Below are 13,576 nucleotides of genomic sequence, written 5' to 3'. Positions count from 1 at the left end.
CTGCTTGCAGTAGCTTGTCGTTACTTGCGTCAGTCGGACAGATGCAGCCTTTGGTAACCAACTGCAGCAGCAGTTACCTTTGGAGAGATGAAACGGGGGAAAGACCAGACAAGCAACAGGGAACAAGGACTAATGGGGGCTTTCTCTCGGGACTGAAGCCGAAACAGATTTCAGCCTTTTAATGCTGTGGCGTATCATAAAAGAAGATGTCTCTTCAGGTTTCAGAGTTGGCTTATGCTGGTTTAACTGTAGTATTAACAATTTAGCATCATTGATCCTTCTGAAGATGAATTGCTTTTCGTTTTGCTCTAGGGGTGGCTTTCAGTTAACCCTGACCCTCTGCATAGCTGTGTGGTTGCAGGGGCTGTCCCAAGGGTGTGGGCAGGAGTTGGTGGTTTGGAAGGGGGACGGCACGGGACCACACTTTAGAGTAGCGAAGCAGTCTTAGCTTAGACAAGATTAACCATTAGATTGCCTCAGCTGAAGTGACTCCTAGGGAAAAGAGTTTTTGCCTGCATGGTGAGCGAGACTGGAGACCTGATGCGGGCTAAAACCAACCTGAGGGGCAGCCCAAGCAGTGCTTGGGATGAGTAGTGGAGAAATAGTGGGATCGAGTCTTCCAGCACCAGAACTGGCTTACTTTGTGTCGTGGTTTAACCGCAGTTGGCAACTAAGCACCACCCAGCCGCTTGCTCGCTCACCCTCCCTCCCCCGGTGGGATGGGGGAGAGAATCAGAAGGGCAAAAGTAAGAAAACTCGTGAGTTGAGATAAGAACAGTTTAACAATTGAAATAACAACAACAACAACAATAAATTGTAATGGAAAGTAAAACAACAAAAGACAGAGAGAGGAACAAAACCCAGGAAGGAAAAAAAACCAAGAGGTGATGCAACCGCTCACCACCCGCTGACTGATGCCCAGTCAGCGCCTAGGCAGCAATGGCTGCCCCCCGGCCAACTCCCCCCAGCTTATGTACTGCGCATGACGTCCCATGGTATGGAATATCCCTTTGGACAGTGTGGGTCAGCTGTCCTGGCTGTGCCCGCTCCCAGCTTCTTGTGCAGCTCCTCGCTGGCAGAATATGGGAAGCTGAAAAGTCCTTGACTTAGTATAAACACTGCTTAGCAACAACTAAAACATCAATGTTTTATTACATTATTCTCACGCTAAATCCAAAACACAACACTATACCAGCTACTAGGAAGACAATCAACTCTATCCCAGCTGAAACCAGGACAGTATCCACCCCTTATTCTATACCATCTACGTCATGCCCAGGTCCTATACTTTCCAATACATTTTACTTAATCACCACCGCTTTTCCTGTCTTTTAGTATATACACACAGATATAATTCCTTTAGTTTATGGGCCATCCCTCTAGAATGTCTGTTGGGTTCATTTAGTCCATGACTTTGGGTTCCATCTGTCATAATAGTCTTTTAGGGCAGGAGAGATGGTGTGTGGTGTTGGATTGTTGCATGCTGAAGTCAGTTCTGGTTCCATCACCGCTGCACTTTGCTCAGTTTCATCAAAGTTCATTCTTCATTAATCTGGGTGATTCTTATTGTAATACCATTGATATGTCATATAACAACTATAGTAGTAATGACATACAATATTATGTAGCAATTAACATCATACAGTTCAAATCATTGGCTATTCTCACCCAAAATCAAATCCCCTTGAGGGACACATCGGACTTCCCCATCCTTCCTCATTACCCACCAAGTGCACCCAGGTGCTTGAGCAAAAGCCATCCCACAGATGGGTTTGCCTTTGCCCGAGGCAGGAGTAACCCAGACTGTCTTCCCCAGCATATTTTTTATGTGCACTACAGGGACTTTATTCCCAGCTACAGTATGTAAATTTTTGTTTGGGCAGGGCCAGCTCGATTGGCAGATCCCCGAGTGTTGACTAACCAGGTGGCCTTTGCTAAATGCGTATCCCAATGTTTGAACGTCCCGCCACCCATTGCTCTCAGCGTAGTCTTTAACAGTCCATTGTATCGTTCAATTTTCCCAGAGGCTGGTGCATGATAGGGGATGTGATACACCCACTCAATGCCGTGCTCTTTGGCCCAGGTGTCTATGAGGTTGTTTCGGAAAGGAGTCCCGTTGTCTGACTCAATTCTTTCTGGGGTGCCATGTCGCCACAGGACTTGCTTTTCAAGGCCCAGGATAGTGTTCCGGGCAGTGGCATGGGGCACGGGATATGTTTCCAGCCATCCGGTGGTTGCCTCCACCATTATAAGCACGTGGCACTTGCCTTGGCGGGTTTGTGGGAGTGTGATATAATCGATCTGCCAGGCCTCCCCATATTTATATTTCAGCCATCGTCCTCCGTACCAGAGAGGCTTTAACCACTTGACTTGCTTGATTGCAGCGCATGTTTCGCATTCATGGATAACCTGTGCTATAGTGTCCATGGTCAAGTCCACCCCTTGATCACGAGCCGATCTCTATGTTGCATCTCTTCCTTGACGGCCTGAGGTGTCATGGGTCCACCAAGCTATAAATATGTTTATATATTATCACCCTTATGTTGCCAGTCCAGATCCACCCGAGCCACTTCAATCTTAGCAGCCTGATCCACCTGCTGGTTGTTTTGAGGTTCTTCAGTGGCCCGACGCTTGGGTACGCGAGTATCTACGTGACGAACTTTTACAAGCAGGTTCTCCACCCAGGCAGCAATATCTTGCCACAATGCGGCAGCCCAGATGGGTTTGCCTCTCCGCTGCCAGTTGCTCTGCTTCCATTGCTGCAACCACCCCCACAGGCCATTTGCCACCATCCATGAGTCAGTATAGAGATAGAGCACTGGCCACTTTTCTCGGTCAGCAATGCCTAAAGCCAGCTGGATGGCCTTTACTTCTGCAAATTGGCTCGATTCACCTTCTCCTTCAGCAGTTTCTACAACTTGTTGCATGGGACTCCGTACAGCAGCTTTCCACCTCTGATGTTTTCCCACAAGACGACAGGACCCATCAGTGAACAGGGCATATTGCTTCTCATTTTCTGGTAGTTCATTATACATTGGGGCCTCCTCAGCACACGTCACCTCCTCCTCTGGCGATATTTCAAAATCTTTGCCTTCTGGCCAGTCCATGATCACTTCCAGGATCCCTGGGCGACTGGGGTTTCCTATTCGAGCCCGTTGTGTGATCAGTGCAACCCACTTACTCCACGTAGCACCAGTTGCATGATGTGTACAGGGGACCCTCCCTCTGAACATCCAGCCCAGCACCGGCAGTCGGGGTGCCAGGAGGAGCTGTGCTTCAGTGCCGATCACTTCCGAAGCAGCTCGAACCCCTTCATATGCTGCTAATATCTCTATTTCAGTTGGAGTACAGTGGGCCTCGGATCCTCTGTATCCCCGACTCCAAAACCCTAGGGGTCGACCTCGAGTCTCCCCAGGTGCTTTCTGCCAGAGGCTCCAGGTAGGGCCATTCTCCCCGGCTGCGGTGTAGAGCACATTTTTTACATCTTGTCCTGCCCGTATTGGCCCAAGGGCTACTGCGTGAACTATCTCCTCTTTAATTTGTTCAAAAGCTTGTCGTTGCTCAGGGCCCCATTTGAAATTGTTCTTCTTCCAGGTCACTTGGTTTACAAGGTTTTATGATCAGACTGTAATTTGGAATATGCATTCTCCAAAAACCCACGACGCCTAAGAAAGCTTGTGTTTCCTTTTTGCTAGTTGGTGGAGACATGGCTGTTCTTTTCTTGATCACATCCGTTGGGATCTGACAACGTCCATCTTGCCATCTTATTCCTAAAAACTGGATCTCCTCTGCAGGTCCCTTGACTTTACTTTGTTTTATGGCAAAACCGGCCTTCAGCAGGATTTGGACTATTTTCTTCCCTTTCTCAAAAACTTCTCCTGCTGTGTTGCCCCACACAATGATGTCATCAATGTATTGCAGGTGTTCAATAGAGCTCCACCCTGTTCCAGTGCAGTCTGGATCAGTCCGTGGCAAATGGTGGGGCTGTGTTTCCACCCCTGGGGCAGTCGGTTCCAGGTGTACTGGACGCCCCTCCAAGTGAAAGCAAACTGTGGCCTGCACTCTGCTGCCAAAGGGATTGAGAAAAACACATTAGCAATATCAACTGTGGCATACCACTTGGCTGCCTTTGATTCCAATTCGTATTGAAGTTCTAGCATGTCCGGCACAGCAGCACTCAGCGGTGGCGTGACTTCACTCAGGCCATGATAGTCTACTGTTAGTCTCCACTCTCCATTAGACTTTCGCACTGGCCATATGGGACTGTTAAAGTGAGTCTTGCTGATCACTCCTTGGCTCTCCAGTTGACGAATCAGCTCATGAATGGGAATCAGGGAGTCTCGGTTGGTGCGATATTGCCGCCGGTGCACCGTGGTGGTAGCGATTGGCACTTGTTGGTCTTCGACCTTCAGCAACCCCACAACAGAGGGTCCTCCGAGAGACCAGGCAAGGTGGACAGCTGTTTAATTTCCTCCGTCTCCAAGGCAGCTATACCAAAAGCCCACCGGTACCCTTTTGGGTCCTTGAAATACCCTCTCCTGAGGTAGTCTATGCCAAGGATGCACGGAGCATCTGGGCCAGTCACAATGGGGTGCTTTTGCCACCCATTCCCAGTTAGACTCACTTCGGCTTCCAATACAGTTAGCTGTTGGGATCCCACCATCACCCCAGAAATACAGATGGGTTCTGCCCCTTTACAGCTTGATGGCATTAGGGTACACTGTGCACCGGTGTCTACTAGAGCCTTCTACTCCTGTGGGTCCGATGTGCCAGGCCACTGAATCCACACAGTCCGGTAAACCCGGTTGTCCCTTTCCTCCTCCTGGCTGGAGGCAGGGCCCCTCTAGTCCTCGTCAGAGTATCCGTTATTCACTTCCTGTAAATACGAGTCAGAAGTTTCTTCATTAAGATCAGAAGTAAGATCGGCCCTTCTACTCTGTCTGGTGAACTGCCCGCTGGAAACTGGAGCAGCAATTTTCCTGTAAGAACCCCTCTGAGTGATTGTTTTCCCTTGCAATTCGCGTACCCGTGCCCCTAGGGCTGCAGTAGGTTTTCCATCCCACTTCCTCATGTCCTCTCTGTGGTCACACAGGTAAAACCACAGGGTGCCCCGTGGTGTGTACCCTTTATATCCTCCCTCTTGAGCAGAGGAACGCTGACTCCTAATAGCTGAGATACTGGCCCGCACAGGTGGGGAGTAGGACCTATCCTCTCTGAGTTGCACCCTGGTTTCGGCAGGGATGGAGTTAATTTCCTTCCGAGTAGCTGGTACAGTGCTGTGTTTTGGATTTAGCATGAGAATAATGTTGATAACACACCAATGTTTTAGTTGTTGCTGAGCGGTGCTTGCACTAGTCAAGGACTTTTCAGCTTTTCATGCCCTGCCAGCGAGAAGCTGGGAGGGGGCACAGCCAGGACAGCTGACCCAAACTGGCCACAGGGACATTCCATACCATGGGACGTCATGCTCTGGGGGAAAGCTGGCCGGGGGGGCCGCTGCTCGAGAACTGGCTGGGCGTCGGTCGGTGGGTGGTGAGCAATTGCATTGTGCATCACTTGTTTTGTATATTATTATTTTTTTTATTTTTTTTCCCCCCTTCCTTTTCTGTCTTAAACTGTCTTTATCTCAACCTGCGAATTTTACTTTTTTTTCCGATTGTCTCCCCCATCCCACTGAGGGGGGGTGTGTGAGTGAACGGCTGTGTGGTGTTTAGCTGCCTGCCAGGTTAAACCACAACAAGTTGCTGGACCGGTTTCTCCACAGCCGAGATGAAGGAGGAGGAGAAACTTTCTTTGTGTTGCTGGAGTTGGCCAGCCACTTCATCCACCGTTGGTCCCTCTCCATCTTTCCAGGTCATCACTGCCAATGAGTTGGCATACGACGATCATGCGCTCCGTACAAACTTCCACCACATGGGTCATGTGCACTTGACTTCATCTGGATCTCTGGATCAAACTGCTTGTTGTCTAGGTCATCATAAATCACCTCCAGTATGGCTAGTTCTCTCAGGTACTGGATACCTCTCTCCATGGTGGTCCACTTGCCTGGGTGACATATAACATCTTCCTTGAAGGGATACCTTTCCTTCACGCTTGACAGGAGTCACCTCCAAAGGCTGAGGACTTGTGCCCCTTTTCCACTTGCTTTGTCAATGCCCCCTTCCCTAGGAAGGGATCCCAGCTGCTTGGCTTCCCTACCCTTTAATTCCAGGCTACTGGCCCCATTATCCCAGCATCGGAGCAGCCAGGTGACAATATGATCGCCTGGACGATGGCTGAAATCCTTTCATGTATCTTCTCCCAAGTAACAGGCGATAGGACGAGAGGAAATGGCCTGAAGTTGTGCCAGGGGAGGTTTAGATTGGATGTGAGGAAAAATTTCTTTACTGAAAGAGTGGTTAAACATTGGAACAGGCTGCGCAGGGAAGTGGTTGAGTCCCCATCCCTGGAGGTATTTAAAAGATGAGTAGATGAGGCACTTAGGGACATGGTTTAGTGGTGCATGGTGGTGTTGGGTTGACAGTTGGACTCGATGATCTTAGAGGTCTTTTCCAACCTCAATGATTCTATGATTCTATGATTCTATGATCTCGCAGCTCATTCAGGGATAGGGATCGGGTGGTCACTGCCTCGTTTATGAGTTCTTCCTCTTCTTCCTCCCCTAACAGCGGCCGCCCCTTCCTCCTCCTGTTCTCTTGATGGCCCTACTTCAGGATAGTCTGCCTTGTCCACTTCTTCCTCCTGCTCCCTCTTAGAAGAAGCTTCTTCATCCCTTACTAAACGAGCCAACTTCCACTTCCAGTATTTCTTCTTGTGTATAGGGACGACTGATACCGGCACGGGTTGGTTCTTTGGCTCAGCCGCAGTGCCTGCCGTCAGGGTTGGAGTAGCTGCAGTTCCTGGTGCCGGGGTTGGAGTAACTGCAGTGCCTGTCGCTGGGGTTGGGATAGCCACAGTGCCTGTCGTTTTGTCGTCAGATCCAGAGACCTTCTCTTCCCCTTGAGGGTACTGAATCGTGTTGGACAGGGCTCGGTAGGCATGGGCTGCCCTGGCCCGTTGCAGTGAGCTGTGTCTCTCTGGAGTTGCCAGGGTGACAACATACTTTTTCCAAATACTTTACTAGTTTTTCAGGATTCTGCACTTGTTCAGGGGTGAAGTTCCAAAACACTGGGGGTGCCCACTGTCCTAGGTCCTTGCCCATACCATCCCACACACCTTGCCACTCATAACTGTTCAGCCATGGGGCAGATCTCTGGGTAATTTTTTTAAATAGTTGTTTAACCTTAAACAAGACTTGAAACACTTTCAGGAGACATAGCAATAGGAGCACGCTGGCTTGAACATTCCAAGGATATTCAAAATTCTCGGGAGCTGGTGTAACTAGCCTGGAGGAGAAAGGGAGGGCGAAAGAACAGGGGAAAGCATCCCCCCGTCTTCCCCATAGATTGATTCTTGGAGGAGAAAAGGTGAAGAGTGTAATTATTAATAATTTCTGAGAGATGGCATCCAAAGTACAAAGAGGACAGCAATACCAAATACAAATACCAAATTAGTCTTTTTACCAATAATATTATTGTATCATAAGCCGATGTTACACAGTACAGCAAAGTGATAATCCTGACCCACCTCCCAGAAGTGATAAACAGCACCGCAGGGAATACATACTGCAAGCAAGGATTTACATGACACGACCCTGCAAACAAATAAAAGAACATTGTGACCAGTGACTATTAAATGTTTATAACAAATCTATTTTAACATGCTCTGGCCAGACCTGTCGTTATCTCAACCCTTCAAGCCCCATGTTGGGCGTCAAAAAGGACTGTTGTGGTTTAACCCCAGTCGGCAGCTAAGCACCACCCAGCCGCTCACTCACCCTCCCTGCCCCGGTGGGATGGGGGAGAGAATCGGAAGAGCAAAAATAAGAAAACTCGTGGGTTGAGATAAGAACAGTTTAATACTTGAAATAATAAAATAATAACAACAACAACAAATTGTAAAGTAAAACAATGAGGGGGGGGGAGAAGGAGGGAGAAGGAGAGGGAGAGGAGAGAGAGAAGGAGAGGGAGAGGGAGGGAGGGAGAGAGAGGAACAAAACCCAGGAAGGAAAAAACCCAAGAGATAATGCAACTGCTCACTGCCCACCAACGGACGCCAAAACACAGCACTATACCAGCTACTAGGAAGAAAATTAACTCTATCCCAGCCGAAACCAGGACACTTTGCTTTACATGGCACACAGGGCAAGAGTCAGGATATTTGAGCTGTTGAACGGATTTTGTGTGAGGCCGTGGCGCAGAACGTGTGCCCGTTTGGAGCCTTGTTCTTTGTTGCTTCCTGCTGATGCTAGAGCTAGAAATAGCAGAGTACTGACCTGCACTCCCAGCTGGGAAACACTGGCAATCACAGTGAGAGGAGTAAATGTACGAAGGCTTCCCATCTGATTTTGGAGAGCGATGCTTTCAGGCATGAGTTTATCTGAACAGAAGAGCCCTGGTGGCATGCGGACTCCTGTTTGGCCTGAGCAGGATCTCCCTCTGAAGCTCGGTGAACATTGTCGGTGGGGCTGGCTGTGCTGAGTGGGGTTTTTTGGAAGCTTGAGCTGTGCAGTGCGTCAGAAAAGGCCCTTGACTGGGCTGCTGACTGACTCTGCCAACGGTTTCATCACAGAAACACCTCCTTTGCAGGAATGGGGAAGAGTAGGGCTTCTCTTTTTGGCTTCGGTGTGGTTTTAAGTCAGCCAAAGCCGCCCATGCTCTGAGTTTGTATGTATCAGAGAGAAAAGTTGTTCCACTCCCTTGAAAGCAGAGGTTAACTGTATTTTAGAGCAATCTGAAAGGAAAAGATCGGATGGGGAGCCTGAAACCTGGCTGTGTTGCATCAGCCCTTATACTGACTCTTGGTTTGTACCAGTGTGTGTGTTGTGAGCTGCTTGCCCTTTGACTTTGGCCAGCGGCACCCCAGACTTCAAGAGCAGGACGCTCGCAGTAACTGTATTTCATTTCCAATCCAACTCGTTTAGGTAACTTCAGCCAGAAACAAGAAGCAGGCACAGATGTGAGCGCCCGGCCGTCTGTGCCAAAAGGTAAGGCTGGAACAGACCCTGGGGTGCTATGCTCTGGGAGTTTATCTCCTCTGCCCATGGGCTGGGCAGGGCTACGTATGTCCCATGTTGGCCACAGCGCTGGCAGGGTGTGGGGAAGCCACTGCAACTTCAGGTTTGATTTTTCTGTTCTTGGTGCTTTCCAGATGAACCTCCCCTGTTTTGTTTTCTCTCCCTGAATTTCAGAAAAGTCTTGTTGGCCCTGACTCTGCTAAGGAACTCACTCATTTTAGTTCCCTAACCAAGGGAATCTCCCACCCACTCTGCAAAAGCCCCACTTTTTGTGCTTTTGCTGGGTTGGCTCATTGGTAGGTGGAGGAAGTTGGTTTGGCTTTTAAAGGAAGAGCAGGAAGACTATTCAGGAGCTGATCCGGCAGAAACCATTGCAGAGTTGTCAGAATCAGAGCTTAAAAGAACAGATAGTAGTAGTTCTAGCGCTTTCTTCAGGGGTGAATTTGGGACTGAGGCCTTCCTACCTAGTGCAGATCATGAAATGAGGGATTTATTTTCAAGATCCCTCCTCTTCCCCTGGCACTTTGCAGTGGCATCCATCACCAGAATGTCCATCAGAAGCCTTTGGTGCAATGTGAAAATACTGCAGGTATGTGCCACCACTGAGCGATGTCCCTGGGCCCTCATGTAACAGCTGCTGGAATAACTGGAAGCTGCTAAATTCTGAGTTGCCTTCTCAGTCACCAGGTATTCAGTTTCCAGAAAATGAAACACCAGCCCAGGTCCTCCCCACGTGAAGAGTCTCCCAGCAGAAAGAGAAAGAAAGGATGTGATTCTGGCATCCAGCTTTGTGAGAGGATAAACGGTGGAGGCAGCGGCAAAATAAATCCAAATTATCACAGAAAGCTGCCGTCAGTTTTCTGTGTCCTCCTGAAATGTGTGCTGGGGGAAAACAAAGCAGGAGGAAATGAAGCCTTGTGTTCTGCAGGCTGCAGCATGGGGGAGTCACCGAGCTGGGACCCTGGCAGTGCAGAGAGCAAAGTGCAGGCCTTGTGTCCTCTAGAGGTGCTTAACGTTGGTGGCAGGGAGTGGGTTTGGTGCTGGATTGCCCGTTGGTGAAAAACAGACGATTTGAAGGAAAAGCTGCTCTTCATTTTTTTCCTGCTGTGTGAATTTGGGGACTGGCTAAGGTTCACACTCACAGCAACAGGAGCTTCTTGCAGAGCTGCCTCTGGTTCTTGCTGAGGTTTGCCAGTGCCCTCAGTACCTTATAGCTTGTGTGTTTGCATCTGCTGTTTGCGTTCCCTGCTTCTGGCCAGACAGAGGCAGGCTTTTAGCGCTTTTAGCGCTGCGCTCCCTGAGCAGTGAGCACTCCCTGCTTTGCCCGTCTCTGCTGGCATTACCCATTTTAAATCGTACCTCCCAGCCCACCGTTTGCAGTTCCAGCTGATGGTATGGTCACAGAGACACTTTTGCCTCTGCTTTTCACTCAGAGACTGCTTCTGAGTCAGGGCACTGCAAATACTGTACCTTGTGTGTCACATGCAGTTTTCAGATCTTGAAAACAAAAGTGACCTTTCTGTTCTGCAGACAGACGGCTACTGCTAGCTGCTGTGCCGCCCTAGTGAGCAGCTGGTCGATCTCGCAAGTTGCTGGTGGAATAGAAATTTGAAAATAGTGCTGAAAGTTACTAGGACCATTTAAGAAAGGAAAGACTCATGCCTCTCTCAGTTCCTCCCATTCTCTCCATCTGAGAGAGCACCATAAACGAACAAGGAATTAATCACCATAAACAGCCCTGGGAATCTGTGGGCTGTGCATTCTCCAGAAATAGCTGTTCCCTGCCCTGTTCCCCAGGGTAACAGAGCAGTTCCTGTGCTCAAAGCAAGGCAGATGTATCGCCCAGCCTGCAAAAAGACTCACCAGTGAGGTGGTTGTGGTCAGTCTTGGGAAATGCAGGGCAGCTTTTCCCAGCAGTATTTCTAGCTCTTTCACCCAGTGCTCTCTGGCCAGCTGAGCTCGTGGAGGCTGACCTGGCAGCTGGCTTCGTTCACAAGAAAACTTTCTGTGGAGCTGAGATATGTCTAGTCATTGACATTTCGTGCTCCTGCTTTCTTTCAGGTCCATCACCTGGGCTTATCCTGCTTTGGGTGGACTTAAATCCTAAGGAGGAGTGGAGAACAATTGAAAGACATTGGGCTGTGGGCTTTGCTACAGTGTGTAGCTGGGATATGTGGTACTGCTATTTGGTTTATCTCTGTCTCAAATCTGCCACGCTTCTTTCATATGCTCAGAACCACTTCCTCCATGCCTTAGGTTACTTTGCAGTGCTTGTGGTGTAAGTCTTTGATTAGGTTGTCTGTAGCCCTTAATGCTCTCTCCACTTCTGTATGCTCCTCCGAACCCAGAATTGCACATACCTCATTTTTTTTGCCTTCCAGCAGCTGTGCTGCCAGTAGGGTCATTTCCTAGGATGCTTTTTGATGGGCTGTGGCGATAGTTTTTTGCTAAGGTTCTGGCACTGCTTAGCACTGTGCTTCTAAGCAAATGAGGGGATTGAGCAAAAGGATCTGAGCATCATTTGCTAAACCTAACACATTTCTTGCAAAACATGCCTTTTAAAATTCACGTTGTTTCCTGCAAAGATTTTCAAAGCCAGGCTTCCACCAGCAGCTTGTACCTCCCTGTTTCTGATGTCCCAGCTGCTGTTGGCTGAGAACAGTAAGATTTGGATATTAACAGCTCTGTGAAGTGTAAAGTCACGTTCCAGTATTAGATAAATGTTGAATCCTTGTAGCTGATCATGTGTCCCAGCAAGGAGGAAGGACCTACTTAACTTCTCTGCAAAAACACTCAAGTGGATAGAACAGGGAAGTAGCAGATCACACTGTGGCAGGCAAGATTGATGTTATCCACTAGGAAAATCTATATAAATAAACTGAAGTGTTGGAATGAATTGCCTGGAGAAGTTCAGGGAGCTCCATTACTGAAGGTCTTTAAACCAGCCCAGACCCCTAGGTCACTCCTGAGAGGTGTAGCATATTCGGAGTGGGACAAGAGGATGGGTTAGCCTCATGAGGACCAGCCCAAGCTGTCTTTCTATAGCTAGAGGCACCTCTGCTTTTACTTCAACATTTGCAAAAGCAGTTCTGTAAACTCAGCTTGAATTTGCAAATAGTTTTGTCTCTCCAATTTTGCCTCTTCAGCTCCCCAAATGCTTTGCTGGAGAGTCTTGCCCAGCTCTAATAAGCTGCCATTCAAAATGCTCTTTTGACGTGTTTCTGACTTCTCAATTTTCAGGGTTTGCTGGCCGCCGCCGCCATCGCAGCAGCTCTGTGAGTGATAAGGATGTTAAGCAGCAACGACTAGGTATGTAGATGTTCCAGAAGCAGAGTGGTGGTGTGCTTTCCTCTGAGGAAGGACCTATTTAACTTCTTTGCAGAAACACCCAAGAGATCAACCTCCCGCATTGAGGGAAACTTTTGTTTAGTAGCTGCATAAACTCTTAATGCAACGGGTTATAAAATATACAGACAACGGGACCTGGCAAATAACAAGAAACATCCATTTCCATCCATTAAATCTACCTGAGGAGAAGGGATGCAGATGGCATAGGCTAAGAACTCCCTTAAAGTGTGATATGCCAGTAAAGCATTCAGTTATAGGTCATCCCTGTATTTGTTTGCTTTTTTTTAATGAAATCAGGAGACATACTGACAATTTAAAACCCACTAAAGGCTCCACAGTTTCCCTAGCACATTAAAAACTCGTATGATTTCAGCTCACCCTAAAGTAGAGAAGTAACTGAATAGATGAGCAATGACAAAGTCGAGGCAGAGTAATTCCAGGAAAGGCTGCGTAGCCTGAGCAGACCTGCGAGCTGTGTAACAGCAGCGCCCACATCCTTTCCTTCATCATCTGTCCTTCTTGACCCTTTTCTACCAATGCTTTTAGCCTTGCAGTCCCCACGGCCCAGCGTGGGGGCTGGCGCTGGCGCTGCCCAGCGTCTGGTGGGGGAACACAGGGAGCATGGCAAAGCTGGCAGCTGCAGCTGGGCTGGAGCCAGTGTTTGACCGAAAGTTTGCATACAGGAAAGTTCTTGAGGAGGTGCTCCCAGGAGGCCAGATCTCGTCCGTTGGCAAAACTCAGCAAACTTAACAGCAGTGAGGATGGGGTTTTTCAGAAGGTGCTGAGCGCCCTTAATTATCACCACTGTTCTCTCTTCAACAAAGAGATGCTGATACCATCAGGGATCTCAGATTCTCAAAGCAAAAGATATGTCTGCTCTGAGGTGCAGATAGCTGAGCAAGCATGGCACGAGGCCAGCATGGGTGAACAGGGAGCTAGTGAACAGGGAATTATATGCATAATACACCAATATCTAATTCTCATCTTAAAGAGATAATAACATTTAGTTTTTATAGAAAGCTGTTTCACCTTTTCCATGAATTTTCTTCTTCTTCGGCCCCTGTGCAAAAACAGGAAAAATTATGGGTTATTTTCATGTGTTCAAAATCTGCC

General features: G+C 48.5%; 1 protein-coding gene across 1 annotated transcript in view; it reads left to right on the top strand.

Annotated features, from left to right (window-relative positions):
- Positions 1–13,576, top strand: part of NLRC5 (NLR family CARD domain containing 5) — a 60,991-nt gene that overhangs the window by 6,725 nt on the left and 40,690 nt on the right. The window contains exons 4-5 of the mRNA XM_076349573.1: positions 9,023–9,085; positions 12,356–12,424. Coding sequence (XP_076205688.1) covers positions 9,023–9,085; positions 12,356–12,424 — 132 coding nt within the window. The remainder of the gene's footprint in view (positions 1–9,022; positions 9,086–12,355; positions 12,425–13,576) is intronic.

The sequence above is a fragment of the Aptenodytes patagonicus genome, chromosome 11, assembly GCF_965638725.1.
Source record: "Aptenodytes patagonicus chromosome 11, bAptPat1.pri.cur, whole genome shotgun sequence".
NCBI lineage: Eukaryota > Metazoa > Chordata > Aves > Sphenisciformes > Spheniscidae > Aptenodytes > Aptenodytes patagonicus.
This window is presented reverse-complemented; position numbering and strand designations above follow the sequence as displayed.